Below are 18,567 nucleotides of genomic sequence, written 5' to 3'. Positions count from 1 at the left end.
GGTTTAATATCACTGACGTGTGTTGTGAAAATTGATGTTTTGCAGCAGTAGTACGGTTTAATACATAAAAAACTATAAATTACAATAAGAAATATATATTAAATTAAATAAGTAGTGCAAAAGAGAGCAAAAATACTGAGGTAATGTTCATAGGTTGGTTCATTGTCTATTCAGAAATTTGATGGTAGTTTCAGTGAAGGGCCAGAAAACTGGACAAAATTGCTCACTCACAACCAGTGACCAGACCAACACTACCCTTCCAAACACCCCAGTACAATGATCAATGTTCCAGCCATATTGATGTAGAAGGGCAGATAGCGTAAGGTGGATGTAAGGAACAGAAACAGGTTGGGGAGGGAGAATAAATTGAATAATAAATATGTTTAAATAGTTAAGCTGAGGTTGGGTGAGACAAGAACTAGAGGTCATAGGTTAAGGATGAACCTAAGGGGAAACATTTCAGATGAACTTCACTCAGAGGGTGGTTCAAGTGTGGAACAAGCTGCCAGCAGAAGTGTTGAATGCAGGTTCGATTTCAACATTTAAGAGAAGTTTGGAGAGAATCATAGACAGGAGGGGTATAGAGGTCTACAGTCCAGGTGCAGGTCGATAGGACAAGAGACAAAGAAGAATAACAGTTCAGCATGGACTAAATGGGACAAAGGGTGTGTTTCTGCATGGCAGAGCTCTATGACGCTAGAATTCCCAAGCCGTTGAAGGAAGATCATAAACAAGAGATTCTGCAGATGCTGGAAATCCAGAGCAACACACATAAAATGCCAAGCAGCATCTATGGGCTGAGACTCTTCATCAGGAATGGAAGGAAGATGCCAGAATAAGAAGGTCAGAGAGTGGAAGGAGGACAAACCAGGTGGGTGAGGTAGGGAAGGATGAAGAGATAAGAGATCAGAGTGGAGAAATAGAACAAGAAGAAAGGGAGGGGGAAAAAATTACCAGGAGGCAAAATTAACATTCATGCTATCAGGTTGGAGGCTACCTTGACGGAATATAAAGCGTTGCTCCTCCACCATGAGACTGGTCTCACCATGGCAGCAGAGGAGGCCGTGGATCAACATGTCGGAACAGGAATGGGGATAGGAATTAAAATGGTTGGCCACAGGGAAATTCCCTTTTTGTGGATGGAGTGGAGGTGCTCAGCAAACATGTCGCATCTCACCAACACAGAGGAGGCTGTATCAGGATTAATGGAATGATAGCTGCAGACAGTGGAGAGTGGAGGGGGAGGTAAGGGGTGGTAGGGTCCCATTGAAGATGGCGGAAGTTACAGGGAAGCAACATATCTTGTTATTGACAGCCCTCAATGGCTTTTATTCTTGGAAGGATTGTTGCAGATGATGGGAAGATTTTCTTGCTGCAGCTATGAAGTGGAACGCTACCAAAGTTGGTCACATTCCAATGGTAAATTGATATATTCTTCATTCACAAAGCTATTCACTGGATATGATTGCAATCAAGATTGAAACCAATCAAAAATTAATTTGTTGGTGGCATGGTGATGTTTGGCTGAGGCTGATGTTAAATAAATTCACAGTGAGAAAACAGACATCATTGATTCTCTCTTCAGAACTAGATCTATGCACTAGAATGGAGCAGTCATCCCAGCTATAGTTACCTCCACCTCTTTCCTGCCTGGTTTTGGCCTAAAGATTCCCTGTTGCTATGTGGACAGTGCTTTCTTTGTTCTTCCTACTTAAAACAGGAAACAAATATTTTCCTGGAATTTCTTATCTTGGGTACAGAGAGATTGTTGGGAGGGAGCAGCCAGATGACTGACTAAGCAGGAGGAATTGTTTTTGTCCTTTGGTAGAGATGTCAGTATTACAGTATTAGGGCATCGAGGGCATCTTCAAAAGGTGATGCCTCAAAAATCCATCGTTACCCTCTTCTCACAGCTACCATCAAGAAGGAATGTGTGCCTGAAGACACACATTCAATGCTTTAAAACAGCTTTTCCCCCTCCCCCATCAGATTTCTGAATGAACAATGAACCCATGCACACAAGCTCACTTACGTTTTCTTTTTTGCTCTCGTTTTGCACTACTTCTTCAATTTATTTTTCATATATTTTTCATATTTATTTTTCATGTATATTTCTGATTGTAATTTATATTTTATTATTATTATTATATATTGCATTGCACTGCTGCTGCAAAACAATGAATTTCACGACCTATGCCGGTGATATTAAACCTGATTCTGATTCTGACTTAAAAAGGCAGTTAGATGGGAATAGAAAGCTATGGTCTGAATGCAGACAACTGGATTAGCGTAGATGAGCTGAAAACTCAGCACAGAAATGATGGACGAAGGCGGTGTCCCTCTGCTGCATGATCCTCTGACTCTTATTTTCATTAACCATAGAGTACATTCAGGTTACTTTCATCTTACTGACAATTTATATTGTCCTCTGACTGCATGAGCTTTCTTCTTTCATTAACCATGGAGTACATTCAGATTACTTTCATCCTACTGACAATTTATGTTGTTCTCCGACTGCATGGGCTTCCTCCAGGTGCCCCGGTTTCCTTACACACCCCAAAGGCCTACTGTTTGGGAGTGTTAATTTGTCATGGTAAATTATCCCTAGTATAGTGGAAGAATCAGGGTAGAGTTAATGGGAGTGTGAGAGGGTTATTGGGGTATAGCAGTGATAGGATTGCTCTAAGAGAGCTGGTGTCTACTCGATGGGCAGCATGGCCTTCCTCTATGTTGCAAGGAAATATTTGACAATCAGTCTAGTTGGTCCAAGGTGCAATGTTTCCACATCCAGTATATCCTTTTTTAAGAACTGATATAATCCGATCAAGACTGCCTTACATTTAAATTTTATGTTTCATGCAGTAAAGTCCATAGCTCATTTGCCTTCCCGCTTCCTGTGACCATTTGTTAGCTTTCTGCTCTTCTCAAAATAATTCCCTATATTCACTCTCCACTTCAACATCTAATTCCATCTCCCAATTCTAATTTTCTCTTATCCCCACTCTCGTTATCTCTTCTGCTACCCTCTTGGTCATTTATCCACTCTGACTACATCTCTGTCTGGACTTTTTGTGCCCCACATACAAGATTCAAGTTTATTTATCACCAGTACATTGAAACATACAGCGGTATTTGATATTTGAGTTAACAACCAACACACCCAAGGATGTGCTTAGGACAGCCCATGTGTTGTCACACAACCCAGACCAACCTATCGTACTGACATGCTTGGCAAACAACACAGAACACAAGAAACAACAAAAGTGAAACAAGCCCCATCCCTCCCTCTCTCCCACGGTCATACTCCATTGTCACCTCCTATTTCTTTTACCTCTTTTCAGTTACATGGTCCTCTTTTTCAAGCTGAAACATAAAATATCTTAACTGGCATACTTTCAAAAAACCTACTTATCTTGACAACTTAAAAAGTTTCACCTGGCTATCTAAATTAAACCAGAGCTGGAGACAAATTGAAAGTGGGAAATCATTCATGCATTTTCCAAAACCCAAATACATCACCAGCAATCTGGATACATGAAATAGCATCTTTCCATCTAACAATATTTTACTCAGACAATATCCACTGGAAATTTTATGTAACGAACTTTTAAATGTCCCATTGCCAAATGTCTTTTGAAAACCCAGTTATAGCACAGGGCGCCACAATAAGGTAGCAGTTAGTGCGACGTTACTACAGCTCGAGGTGTCAGAGTTCAGAGTTCAGTTCTGTCATCTGTAAGGTGTCTGTATGTCCTTCCCGTGGAATGTGTGGGTTTTCTCCGGGTGCTCCGGGGTTTCCTCCCACAATCCAAAGACCTACCAGTTGGTAGGTTAATTGATTATTGTAAATTGTCCTGTGATTAGGTTGGTGTTAAATCAGTGTTTGCTGGGCTGTGCAGATTGAAGGGGCAGAAGAGCCTATTCTGTGCTGTATCACAATAAATTTTTTAAAATCCCTGATTCCCCCTTACTTAACCTGTTTGTTACTGTCCTAAAACAATAAATCCCATGAGATTTCTTAAAAAAAGGATTTGTTTTCAAGCTGACTCTGTCTTATCATTTATTAAACTCCGTAACAATGGAATTTAACATTTTCCTACCATATGATCTCACGCTAACTTTTCTTCTTTCTCTAGTAGCAATGAAGTGATTTCCACCATAATGCACTGGCACTGTCCCAGAACCTGGGGAAGTTTTGAAAATAATCATTGATGCATTCAACACCTCTAATGGTACTGCCTTTAGAACCCTGAGACAGTTAGTGACCACAGTGATGTCAAATGGATCAGTGATGATCTCCCGAAGTATCACTGGGTTATAGTGAATGACTTCTATGTTCTATTTGAATGGATAATCGGAGACTTTTTGTTTAGAGGGATATGGATCAAACACGAGTAAATGGAACAAGGAACGTAGAAGGAGGGGAAATTTGATAGAGGTATACACAATTATGAGGGATATAGATAGGTTAAATGCAAGCAGGCTTTTTCCAGTAAGGATGGGTGAGGCTCGAACTAGAGGTCCCGGGTTAAGGATGAAAGGTAAAATGTTTGAGGGCAATATGAGGGGGAACTTCTTCACTCAGAGGATGATGAGAGTGTGGAAGGAGCTGCCAGTGGAAGTGGTGGATGTGGGCTAAGTATCTTAGAAGCCCCTAATGTATCTAACTCTACCACCACCTGAAGATGGGCTGAAGGGCCTGTTTCTGAACTGTAGTGCTCTATGGCTCCATGATTCTATCCCCCAACAATACAAAAAGCCTGCACGCCACAACTTCAGAAAAATCACACACAATTTATTCTTACAGGTAGCTTCCCTTTAATTGTTGTTCAGTTGTTGTCGAATCCAACTCTACGTGACCTCATGGACCATACACTCCATAGGGTTTTCATGGCAAGGTACAGAAGTAGATTGCCAGGCCTTTCTTCTGTGCAGATACTGCTGCTGCCCAGGTTGGGACCTGGCTGGGTTTGAACACAGGACCATTTGCCTTGAAGTCCAGTGTTGATGCCATTACAGCAACAGCAGGCCCAAACTCTACTTAATATCTGAGCTGTGTTGCTCTATGACTCTCATGCTCAGTTAAGATGGTTGGCATGAAGGAGTTGGGCTGTTGGACTTCTTGCTGTGCTATATAACCATGTGGCTCTAAGGAGGAAGTCTACAACAAGGGATGGGGGAATGAGTAAATAAAGGTTTGCTGTGAGCACATAATTTGGATTAAATATGAAGTGACTTGTCAGTCTGAAATGTTAAGTGCTATCAATCTGTGTGAGCTGTTTGTTGCAGTCCCCGAAGTTGTGGCTGAGACACAGCAGCTGATTGAGGAGAGGAGGCTGCTGGAGGCACACACCAAGCTGATGGAGATGGAGTGCTGGCGTGATGACATCCTTTACCAGCTGCATCGAGCCGGCAAGCAGAAGACGGAAGGCGAGCAAGTCGTCCTGTCATACTTCAGTGGTGTTGGCCAGCTCAATGAGGACCTCGCTAAGGAACTCTGGGATGTTGTGAGCTGCGGCCTGACCTTGGTCAAGCAGGACCCTGCCCTCTTTGTCTCGGCTATTCGCGTGATTGAGCGGGAGGAGAAGATCGACCAGGTGACCATGGATAGTCAAAGCCAACACAAATTTCTCCCCCCCGGACGGCCCAAGAACCTGAGACAGGTGTTTTTTAAGGTTATTGAGCAATCAACCGCAGCGCAGTTCAGAGCAAGGCACACAGACACGAAGGGGCCAGGCCTGGCAAATCATTTATCAGCCTTACAGAACAATGTCCTCAATGATTTGAAAGTAGTAAAACACTTGATGGTTCAATGTTGTCCTCCGCACTATAACATCCTTCAGACCTACGCCGTGCTCCACCACACTTGCCTCTCAGGACATCTGCAGGATATAATATCCTGGGACCTGGAGAAGGGTGAAATCTACACTGTGCTGCACTGGATCCGACATGTCTACCACAGGTATGTGGCAGGGCAAGTGATCACCTTTAGACATGCAATACTTTGAGAAATGATCCAAATGGTAAATGGTGTTGCTTGTAATCTCAACAAGCAGAGAAAACCAATGGTTTAAGATCCAAGGATCTTAAGAGCAAAAGGATAGTAAGGGATAAAATTGGTCCTCTTGAAGATCAGAGTGGTCGGCTATGTATGGAACCAAAAGAAATGGGAGAGATATTAAATGGGTTTTTTGCATCTATATTTACTAAGGAAACTGGAATGGAGGCTATAGAAAAAAGGCAAACAAGTAGGGAGGTCATGGAACTTATACAGATTAAAGAGGAGGAGGTGCTTGCTGTCTTGAGGCAAATCAGAGTAGATAAATCCCCAGGACCTGACAGGGTATTCCCTCGGACCTTGAAGGAGACTAGTGTTGAAATTGTAGAGGCCCTGGCAGAAATATTTAAAATGTTGATATCCACGGGTCAGGTGCTGGAGGATTGGAGGATAGCTCATGTAGTTCCATTGTTTAAAAAAGGCTCAAAAAGTAAGCTGGGAAATTATAGGCCGGTAAGTTTGACATCGGTAGTAGGTAAATTATTGGAAGGAATACTAAGAGATAGGATCTACAAGTATTTGGATAGACAGGGACTTATTAGAAAAAGTCAGCATGGCTTTGTGTGTGGTAGGTCATGTTTAACCAATCTATTAAAGCTTTTTGAGGAAGTTACCAGGAAAGTGGATGAAGGGAAGGCAGTGGATGTTGTATACATGGACTTCAGTAAGGCCTTTGACAAGGTCCCGCATGGGAGGTTATTTAGGCAGATTCAGTCGCTAGGTATACATGGAGAGGTAGTAAATTGGATTAGACATTGGCTCAATGGAAGAAGCCAGAGAGTGGTAGTGGAGGATTGCTACGCTGAGTGGAGGCCTGTGACTAGTGGTGTGCTACAGGGATCAGTGCTGGGTCCATTGTTTTTTGTCATCTATATCAATGATTTGGATGATAATGTAGCAAATTGGATCAGCAAATTTGCTGATGATACAAAGATTGGAGGTGTAGTGGACAGTGAGAAAGGTTTTCAAAGCTTGCAGAGGGATTTGGACCAGTTGGAGGATGGGATGAAAAATAGCAGATGGAGTTTAATGAGGACAAGTGTGAGGTATTGCACTTCGGAAGGTCAAACCAAGGTAGAACATACAATGTAAATGGTAGGACACTGAGGAGTGTAGTAAAACAGAGGGATCTGGGAGTACAGATACATAATTCCCTAAAAGTGGTGTCACAAGTAGATAGGGTTGTAAAGAGAGCTTTTGGTACATTGGCCTTTATAAATCAAAGTATTGAGTATAAGAGTTGGAATGTAATGGTGAGGTTGTATAAGACATTGGTGAGACCAAATTTGGAGTATTGTGTGCAGTTTTGGTCACCTAGTTACAGGAAGGATATTAATAAGGTTGAAAGAGTGCAGAGAAGGTTTACAAGGATGTTGCCGGGACTTGAGAAACTGAGTTACAGAGGAAGGTTGAATAGGTTAGGACTTTATTCCCTGGAGCGTAGGAGAATGAGGGGTGATTTGATAGAGGTGTATAAAATTATGACTGGTATAGATAGAGTGAATGCAAGCAGGCTTTTTCCACTGAGGCTAGGGGAGAAAAAAACCAGAGGTCATGGGTTAAGGATGAAGGGGGGAAAGTTTAAAGGGAACATTGGGAGGGATTCTTCACATAGAGAGTGGTGGGAGTGTGGAATGCGCTGCCAGATGAAGTGGTGAATGCAGGCTCACTTTTGACATTTAAGATAAACTTGGACAGGTACATGGATGAGAGGGGTTTGGAGAGATATGGCCCAGGTGCAGGTCAGTGGGACTATGTAGAAAAATAGTTCAGCACAGCCAAGAAGGGCCAAAAGACCTGTTTCTGTGCAGTAATGTTCTATGGTTCTAAGTAATAGAGTAATAGAGATCCAAGTAATAGAGTAATAGAGATCCAAGTAATAGAGTAATAGAGATCCAAGTAACAGAGTAATGGAGATCCAAGTAACAGAGTAATAGAGATCCAAGTAACAGAGTAATAGAGATCCAAGTAACAGAGTAATGGAGATCCAATTAATAGATTGTAAGAGATCCAAGTAATCAACCATCAACGATGACCTCACCTGCATTTCTTCCATTTCACGCACATCTGCTCTTACCCCATTCTCCTGCCACTCTATCAGGGTTCCTCTTGTCCTCACCTCCGCATCCAGCAAGTAATTCTCTGAAATTTCCACCACTTCCAATGGGAACCCACCACCGAGCACATCTTTCCTCACCCTCCCTCCACTTTCTGCTTTCCGCAGGGATTGCTCCTTATGCATTCCCTTGTCCATTCATCCCTCCCTACTAATCTCCCTCCTGGCACTTATCCTTGCAAGTGGAACAAGTGCTACACCTCCTCCCTCACTACCATTCAGGGCGCTAAACAGTCCTTCCAGGTGAGGCAATACTTCACCTGTGAGTCTGTTGGGGTTACTTACTGTGTCCGGTACTCCCAGTGCAGCCGCCTGTATATCGGTGAGACCCAATATATGTTGGGAGACCACTTCGCCAAGCACCTATGCTCCATCCGCCAGAAAAAGTGGGATCTCTCAGTGGCCACCCATTTTAATTCCACTTCCCATTCCCATTCCAGTATGTCCATCATCCACTGTCATGATGAGGGCACACTTAGGTTGGAGAAACAACACCTTCTATTCCGTTGGGTAGCCTCCAACCTGATGGCATGAACAATGTTTTCTCAAACTGCCTCCACCCCTTCTCCTTCACCATTCCCCATCCCCTTTTCCCTCTCTCTCCTTACCTCCTTGTCCTCTGCTGCTGCTCCTCCCTTTTCTTTCTTCCATGGCCTTCTGTCTTTTTCACCCTATCAACTTCCCAGCTCTTTACTTCATCCCTCCCCCTCCAGGTTTCACCTGTCACCCGTGTTTCTCTCTTCCTCCCACCACCTCAGCTTTTTTGTTTCAGCCCAAAACATTGACTGTACTCTTTTCCTAGATACTGCCTGGCCTGCTGAGTTCATCCAGCATTCTGTGTGTGTTGCTCAGATTTCCAGCATCTGCAGCAAGGAAATAGACTCTTCAATCCATCGATTCCATGCTGGTCAGCAACTATGCATTTTATAGGAACTAGTAGATTCATCCATCTTTGTTTCCCTCTTGCATTCCCTTTAACTTTCCCTAGATTCTTTGAAGGAATTATAGATTTCTATTCCCAGCACCCTTTGTTCTTTGACACACTTCATTTACTTTGTAAGTCCTACTCTGGTTTGTTCTCCCAAAATTGCAAAACCTCAGACTAGTTTGCATTAAATTCCATTTGCTATTTTTCAGTCTATTTTCCCACCTGGACCAGATCATGCTGCAAACTTTGATAGCCTTCCTCACTGCCCATCACAGCACTCAATCTTGGTATCATTCACAAATTAATTGATCCAATTTATCACATTACCATCTAACCCAGCACTGATCCCTGCAGCACATCACTTTTTAGTCTAGCAACCATCTACTACCACTCTCTGTCTTCTCCCACCATGCCAATGCTGAAACCAATTTACTACTTAGACTTGAATGCCAAGCAACTGAACCTTCTGGACCAGCCTCCTATGCGGGATTTTATTGCGAAAGTCCATGAAGACAATGCCCTCTGCCTTTCCTTCATCAAATTTCCTTGCTACCTTGTCAAAAACTCTATAAGATTAGTTAGACTTGATCCACCATGCACAAAGCCATATTTATACATCATGTCCCTTAGAATACCTTCCAATAATTTACCCACAACTGATGCCTGGTTCACTAGCCTGCCATTTCCTGGCTTATTCTTGCAGCCATTCTTCAACAATGGAACATTTATTATCATCCTGTCCAAACTGAGCACGTGGACAAGGACAGTTCAGATGCAAAGAAATATGGAAAAATATTTTCCTCTTTGGTTCCTTTTGACAGAAAAGTGTGCACCAAAGAGGTGCATGTCAGTTGGTGAGAAATTGATGCTGAGGTGAATGAAGAGTGCTTGTATACAAGCCCACTGAAAGCCAACGTGCAGTTGCAACAATTGATTAGGAAGGTGAATGCTGTGATAGTTTTTATTCCAAGACAGCTTGCATACAGGAGTAGAAATGTCTTACTGCAGTTATGGAAGGCCTTGCTAAGATAGACCTTAGACCTCACCTGGAGTGCAGTATACCTTTCTTGGCTCCTTCACCTAAAAAAGGGCATACTTGCCATAGTGGGAATGCAGCATAGATATGTTTAACTATTTCCAATGTGCATAGGTTGCCAGATGAGGAAAGATTGAAAATGTGCACTTGCAAAAATTCAACTGAATCAAAGGAGATATCACTGGGAATGACAAAATTGCTACACGGTTTGATAAGGTGGTTGGTTACACCGCGGTTATCTCCCCTGGCTAAGGGGTCTCAAACCAGAGCATCAAAGTATTCGAATAAAGGATGGAGATGTTTTATATAGAGTCATAGAGCACCACAACACAGAAACAGACCCTTCAGCCCATCCAGTCTGTGTCAAAACATTATTCTGCCTAGTCAGCTGAACATGGACTGCAGTCCTATGTTCCCTTCCCATCCAGATTTCTCAAATGATGAAATCAAACCCACATGCACCACGTCCACTAGCAGATTCTCACCATCCAGAGTGAAGATGTTCCTTCTCAGCTTCGCCTTAATATTTCACCTTTCACCCTTAATCTATGACCTCTAGTCCTAGTCTAATATTCCAATCTGCAGTCTATAGTCAAGGCTAGATATATTTACAAAAGTCTGAGTTGTCGACTGGTTATCTGACAATGCTACCTCAGAATGGTTTTGTGAATGGGATTTACCTGTGCAAAGATTGCACATGTTTGATTTGTATTGAAATGCTGGCCAGAGGCACAGCTAAGTGCAGATCACAAACCTTCTGTATTTTAGCCAGAATGGTATAAGGAGTTAAAGTCCTTCACCGTATCAATTGTTTTCTGATACCTTGCGAAGATACCTTAGAAAGGCATATGGTGTGTTGGCCTTCATTAGTCAAGGGATTGAGTTCAAGAGCAGTGAGATGATGTTGTAGCTCTATAAAATCCTGGTTGGACCACACTTGATTTATTGTGTTTAGTTCTGGTCACTTTATTACAGGAAGGATTTGGAAGCTTTAGAGAGAGTGCAGAAGAATTCACTAGGATGCTGCCTGGGTTAGAGAGCATGTCTTATGAGGACCAGTTGAGCAAGCTAGGGCTTTTCTCTTTGGAGCAAAGGAGAATGAGGGGTGAATTGCTAGAGGTGTACAAAATCTATCGGCATAGATCAAGCAGATAGCCATAGAATTTTCTCCAGCCAAAATTAGCTAATTTGGCTAATAGGGGGCATATTTATAAGCTGATTGGAGGAAAGTATGGAGGCAGATAGCAGAGGAGGGTTTTTACAGAGAGAGTCGAGGGTGCATGGAATACCCTGTCAGGGATCGTAATAGAGGCAGGTACAAAAGGGGATATTTAAAAAAACTTAGATAGGCACATGGATTATTAAAAAATTGAGGGCTATACAGATATATTGATAGGTTGAGCTTAGAGTAGGTTTAGTGTTCGGCACTACATTGTGGGCTGTTGTTGTGTAAATGAAGCCATCAGAGAAAAGTACTGGTAGATATGAAGCAGCCCCTTTATTTGATAAAGCAAAATACAGCAAGCATCAGATGGATATTCTTTAGCTGGAAAGGTCTTCCTGTGCACAGCACTACACACATTTTATGTGCAAAAGATTAAAAAAAAATTCAGGACAATTAAAACAAATCTATAGTTCCAATCTTCCCAACATCACACCGAAACAAGCGTTAATCACTCTCACAGCCATGCAATAGAATGTTGATTGGACTCGTGCATTTGCAGACAATCAGCCAAGTACCTGTTTCCTGGTCTGCCTGTTCGGTGAATCTATTGTTCAGAACTGCATTAAAATCAAATCCACAATCCATATTCAGATCTGAAGACTGCTGGCCCAAGTTATCTGCTAAATCCAAAAATCACTCGAACATGGGCAAAGGGCATAATTTCTGTTGTAGTGTTCTATATTCTGTGAAGTTAATTGAACTCACAGAAGTCCAGAGGTGTCAGGGGCTAGATGAGCAAGACAGTCCACTTGATATTTCATGTGCCTCATCCTTGCATCTTGAACCAAAATGCAGTGTTTTGCCTTTGTTGGGAAGGTTCATGGAGCCTCCTCCTCTTATCACTGCTTAACATTAGTGTGTTGCCAAGTGACAGCTTCTACCAAGGGAGTCTGGGACACCTGAGCAGCATGGTTGTGAAGGAGGAGAGCGGTGTCAATGTTGAGTAAAGTACTGGAAGTTCATAAGGGACAACTAGCTGAGTCTGCTTTGGTTGTCATCAGCCTTGTTGGTCATTAGTAGCTTAGCAATGCAGGATGGTTAATCTATAGGGATTGAGGTGATATATGCAGCTCATCATGATTGATAATATGTTTGGAAATCAGATTTTACTTATTTAAAATAAATCAATTAAAACTGCAGATACATGAAGTTTGAACTCTGGGTACCGGAAAGGCTCACCAGGTCAAGCAACATCTGTGGAACGATGCAGGTCCAAGTTACACACAATTCTGATTGTCATTATTTGTCCCATTGAAACATACAGTGAAATGCGTCAGATCAAGTTAGTGATTTCTGGGGGAACCTCACTTTCAGCCCCAACATAACATGCCCACACCCCTAACCACACATCTTTGGAACATGGGAGGAAACCTACAGAATGACAGAATGACAGTGACAGTTACACTGACAGACTGTGTAAACTCCTTACAAACAATGGTGGAAATCAAACCACAATCTTACAGCTGTCTGCTGTAAAGTGTTGCACTAACTGTTACCCTACTGTGCTACACGTGATCTGTTTAACTAAATGAACTAAATCTCTACGATGATTGGGGTCTGAACTTATCTCTGCAAATCATTAGCTCAGGGTTTTAAAGTATTTATTGAATAACCAAAGTGCTATGTATTGTGGCAACTGGTCAGTGAGGTAGCAGGGCTGGGTACAGAAGTGCAGCAGTTATACTTATTGGATACGTTATCCTGGGGAATGCGAGTTCAAATCCCACCATGGCACTCTGAGGAAGGAGTGATTTATTTAATTGGATATTATGGAATCAGAATTCCAATGGTTGATGAGGATTGTGGCATGCACTGTGCTGTTTTATTTGGACAGCTAGGTTCACTGGCAATCACCAACAAAGGCTCTTCCAGCTGCTTAGTGCCTGGACAATAGCAATAAAATAGAACGGATTTATTTGTTAAAGCCTTTTCAGTCTCCAGGATGCCGTAAGTTGTGTTATCTTTTCTCAAATATTATTCTTGCAAACACTCCCTGCTCATGCTCAATCTTTCAGCCTGGAGGACTCTCAAAAACATTGAATTGCACTATCTTCATGTGCGGGGAAACAAAACCAGTGTCGGCTACTCCAGAACTGTCTGTATGGGTTGGGTGTGTGTGTTTCAGCTACTTTGACAGAAAACTTGTTTTGAGTCCCTATATTGGTGTCATTGTATTTCTATTTATATATTTCCCACTTTTATGAACAGCTTTAGTAAAGCCAGTGTTTACTGCCCATTCTTAATTGTCGTTGACGAAGTGGTGATGAGCTGCCTCCTTGAAGCATTGCATGCCCGTAAGGAACAATGAACCACAATGCAGTAGAGGAGGGAGAATCTGAATCAGTCACAAAATGTGTTCATCTGAGGGCAGGATAAATCTTCAGAGATGTTGACAGCCAGGAACTTGAAACTGCTCACCCTTCCACTACCGACATTTTGATGAGGACTGGTATGCATTTCATTGACTTCCCCTTCCTGAAGTCCTCTATCAATTCCTTGGTCTTACTGTAGTTCATTGCAAGGTTGTTGTGGCGACACCACTCCACCAGCCAATCTAGCTCTCTGCTGTAAACCTCCTCGTCAGCATCTGAGATTCTAACAGCAGATGTGTCATTGACGAATTTATACCGTAGGTGGCGCTTGGAGCTGTGCCAAGCCACACAGAAAGAGTTCAGAGCGAGTAGAGCAGTGGGCTAAGCACACATTCTGGAGGTGAGCCTGTGAGGATTGTGAGCAAGGAGGAGATTTTGTTTCTGATCGGCACTGACTGTGGTCTCTGACTGAGAAATCAAGGAGGTCATTACAGAGGGAGGTAGAGAGGTCCAGATTTTGAAGCTTATTGATTAGTACTGAGGTAATGCTGTTGTTGATTGTTGAAGAGCAGCAGGAGCAGGAGTTCTCAGATTTCAAAATGGAGCTGATGAAGGAACGGGTATGCTCTAGAAGGGTACACATTGGAACCAGTTCTGATTCAGATTAGATTTGTTTATTGTCACATACAGCAGGGTGCAATTAAACAGTACTGCAGCATAAAAGCCAGGACCAACAGGCTCCAGGACTGCTTCTTCCACCAGGCCATCATACTGCTTAATTCATGTTAACGCAACTATTTCTATGCTATATTGACTATCCTGTTGTACATAATATTTATTATAAATTACTATAAATTGCATATTGTACATTTAGACGGAGACACAATGAAAAGATTTTTATTCCTCATGTATATGAAGGATAAAGTCAATTCAATACCGTGCTCCCGTGAAGCTGACAAATTGAACTATATACATGGCAGTAATAAATGCAACAATACCTGTGCACACAACAAAGTGTCAGAAAAATAGTCGCGGAATCTGAAGGGTCAATAACAGGGATGGCACGGTAGTGTAGAGTTTAGTGTAATGCTTTAAGGCACAAGGAATCACCAATCAGAGTTCAATTCCCGTTGCTGCCTGTAAGAAGTTGGTTCGCTCACCTCACAACCGCGTTGGTTTCCTGTAGTTTCCTCCCACATTCTGAAGAGTTATCACGGGCTAGGTTTCTGGCCATGCGATGATTAGACCGTGTTGGTCGTTGATGCAAATGACACCTTTCACTGTATTGATGTATGTGTGGCAAATAAAAGCTGATCTTTATCTTTTAAACTGTTAATAATGGAGGTAAAATTAAGAGTCCAAGGACATGGCTGCACTTTGTCCAGCAGTGGAGGGAATGAGTCTTCAGGGTAGTGAATGCCAATTGAATAGGCAGCTTTGCTTTGCCCTGGATGGTATTGTGCACCTTGAGAGCTTTTTGAGCTACAACCATCCAGGCGAGTGCAGAGTATTCTCTCGCCATCCTTGTAGGTTTTACATTGCAATGAGGTCACTCATACAGGATATCGAGCCTCCTCACGTGGTCCAGTCAAGTTCTGGGATATTGATGCTGGATCAGTCAACAATGTTAATAGCATTGAAATCTTTAAATCTTCGATGGTCAAAGCTAGGGTGTTTGACTCTCCCCAGAACTTTTGTGATGTGTATGTTACTTGCCTGTCTGAATATTACAAAAAATTTGCTGCACACAGGCACAACTGCTTCAAAGATTCAAAGTACATTTATTATCAAAGTTTGTGTGCAGTACACAGGCAGCCATGAAACAAGAAAGAAAAACATCAACCCCTACACACAAAAAACAGAACAAATCACACAAACATCAAAAAATGAGTGAGAAACATAGAATGCAAAGCACCCAACCAGTCCAGCCTTATTCAGCTCAGTTCAATCCAGCTCTGTGTCACTCGTTATCTTAACTTCAGACCGCAAAGCCAGTTCGCCTCGAACAAAATCGCACAAAATAGCAACAAAAAAAGGAGTAAGCAGAAATCCAAAACACATGAACTACAGTGTTCAATCCACAAACCACTGAGGAGCTGCAAATAGAAGTGAACAATCAGTGAAACAGAACAGTGTAAGTAGTATCATTAATAATGAAAGCGCATTAAAGAAAGGGCAGCAAATATCATTTTGTTGTTACTCTCAGCTTAAGAAGGAAGAGTCTCCAGAGCTATGGGGAAGGGACAGAGAAGTAGGGTTAAAAGCAACCAAAAGCTGTGGGTGCTGGGGATCAGAACAAAAACAGAAAACACGGGAAACACTCAACAGGTCAGGCAGTGTCCTTAGAGAGAGAGATAGAGTCAAACACCTTTCATTAGAACTGGAAAAGTGTTAAACTGCAGAGTGGGGTAGCGGAGGACTAATTGGACACTCTTTGCAAAGACCTGGGACAAATTGAATAAATATAGTCATAGTCATAGAGGCATAGAACAGTACAGCACAGAAACAGGTTCTTTGGCCCACCTAGTTCATGCCAAACTATTATTCTGCCTAGTACCATCAACCTACACTTAGACCATAGCCCTACATGCCCCTCATCCATTCACTCAACCTTAGTGGAAAATGTCTGCTTGCATTTACCCCTCATAATTTTGTATACCTTGATCAAATCCCCCCTCATTCCTGAGCTCCAGGCAAATAAGACCTAACCTGTTCAACCTTTCTCTATTACTCAGGTTCTCAGGTCTCAACAACATCCTTGTAAAATTTGTCTGCTCTCCTTCACTCTTAGAGATATCTCCTGTAGATAGGTAACCAGAACTGCACACAATACTTAGACAACTTTAACATAACATCCCAACTCCTGTACTCAGTACTTGCAATAATTTGATAGTTGCACAGGAAATTGGGAGCAGGAGTAGGCTGTGCAGTAACTCAGACCTGCCACATCATTCAATATGATTTTGGCCGATCTTCCCCAGTCACTTCATCTGTGCCAATACCCCACTGCTCTCAGTTTCCTGAGCTATGTATCTATTTCCTCATTAAATATCCCAAAGATCCAGCCTCCACAATTCTGCAGGGGAGGGTATTCCAGAGATTCACCATCCAGTGTCAGGAGAAGTTCCTAACTACCTTAGTTATGATTGACTACTTCCTACCCCCACCCCTCAATCATGTAGCCATTGTAATCATTGGGAAATCAAAGCATAGAAGGCATGGGTGTAAATGAAAGGGGAGATATTTAATAGGAACCTAATGGGCCACTTGCACCAAGAGGGTGGTCAGCGTATGGAACAAGCAGCCAGAAGGAAATGTATTTAGACACGTTCAGGGACAGGAAGGCATGAACAGGAAAGGTTTTGGGGGATACGGGCAGAATGGGACTTGGTTAGATGGAAATCTTGGTCGGCATGAACTGGGTGGGCAGAAGAGCCTGTTTCTGTACTGTATGACTCTCTAATCATGTCCTCATTTGAGAATCTCCTCCTAGTGGCAACATCTCAACATTTACTTTGTCATGCCTCTTAAGAAGAGATTCCTCTCAACACCATTCTCTTGCCTTCTCCCTGTGACCTTTGACACCCTTACTCATTAAGAACCTATCAACCTTTGCTTTAAGTATACCCAATGACTTAGCCTCCACAGCCATCTGCAACAATAAATTCCACAGAATCGCCATCCCCTGACTAAAGAAATAACTCCTCATCTCTGTTCTAAAGGGACATCCTTGTGCCTGTAATTCTAGATTCCCCCACGATAGGATTCATAGAGTATTAGAGTCATAAAGGACAGGAATGGGCCCTTTGGCCCACTGTTTTCATGCCAACACTTGCACCCTGACTGTACTAATCCCATTTATGCATATTAGATTCACGGCCATCTTATGCTCGCAGAGCATCTGTCCTCGTTCTGCTAAACTCCAAACATTCTGTACCTGTTTGTTCTCATTACACTCTTTAACTAAATTGGCTCCCTAATTCCTCGGCCTTGAACATATTCCTGCTGACAGGAAATGTCCTCTGATGGAAGGGAAGGAGGTCTGCCTCAGAAGCAACTGCTGGTAATAATATGCTTGTAATTGCCTCTGAAGGTTAATCTTTCCTAATGGTGTTATTGCTTCCTTGTTTCCTGTTTTCCTTTTTGTTAATTTTCTTTTTCCCCAGCAGTCCTGAAATGATGGATCATCCCGATCTTTTTCCTGATGTTGATGTCGCCTCACTGGGCCCTCTGATTTCCCAGGATGCACTGGAACAGCTGCAGATTAAATATGTAAATGCTGTCCGGGTGAGTGTATGAGGTTTTAAGCTTGGGAGGGCCAGCCAGCACTCAAATTTATCAGATGACTTTTGGAAAAACCCAACTTTAAGCAGCAGCTCTGCAGATACTTGTAACGACAAATCAAAGCAGTGACTCACAGTGTTGAGGCTGGGACTTGCAACTGCAGGGTTACAGTGATATGAAAGATTCTGCAGATGCCAGAAATCTTGAGCAATGAACACAAAGTACAGGGAGGAACTCAGCAGATCAGGCAGCATCTGTGGAAGGAAATGAACAGTCAGCATTTCGGACTGAGACCCTACATCAGGACTGGAAAGAAAGAGGGCAGAAGCCAAAATAAAAGGGGTAGTGGGGAGGGCAGGGGCTTGAGCTGGTAGGTAATAGATGAACCTGGAGGAGAGAGGGTAGGTAAGTGGGTGGGGAGTGGGAATGATGTGAGAAGGTGGCAGGTGATAGAGCAGACTCAATTGCCTGAATGGCCTAATTCTATTCATATGCCTTATGGAAAGTGCTTAAGAAGATGGAATAAGACAGGAGAGGACAAGTGGACCATGGAACCAGGTATAGATGATGAGCAGGTTGTGAGGATGGGGGAGGGAAAAGAGAAGGAG

General features: G+C 42.6%; 1 protein-coding gene across 3 annotated transcripts in view; it reads left to right on the top strand.

The window, feature by feature from the left end:
- exoc3l1 (exocyst complex component 3-like 1) overlaps positions 1 to 18,567 on the top strand; it is a 103,614-nt gene that overhangs the window by 51,906 nt on the left and 33,141 nt on the right. For 2 of the 3 annotated variants that reach the window (XM_073069718.1, XM_073069716.1), the window contains exons 4-5: positions 5,290 to 5,962; positions 17,842 to 17,962. In XM_073069718.1, the coding sequence (XP_072925819.1) occupies positions 5,290 to 5,962; positions 17,842 to 17,962 (794 nt within the window). The remainder of the gene's footprint in view (positions 1 to 5,289; positions 5,963 to 17,841; positions 17,963 to 18,567) is intronic. The other variant, XM_073069717.1, reaches the window with a different exon arrangement.

Source organism: Hemitrygon akajei, chromosome 17 (assembly GCF_048418815.1).
Source record: "Hemitrygon akajei chromosome 17, sHemAka1.3, whole genome shotgun sequence".
NCBI classification, from domain to species: Eukaryota; Metazoa; Chordata; class Chondrichthyes; order Myliobatiformes; family Dasyatidae; genus Hemitrygon; species Hemitrygon akajei.
The sequence above is the reverse complement of the archived record's forward strand: the minus strand, read 5'-3'. Positions and strand labels throughout refer to the sequence as shown.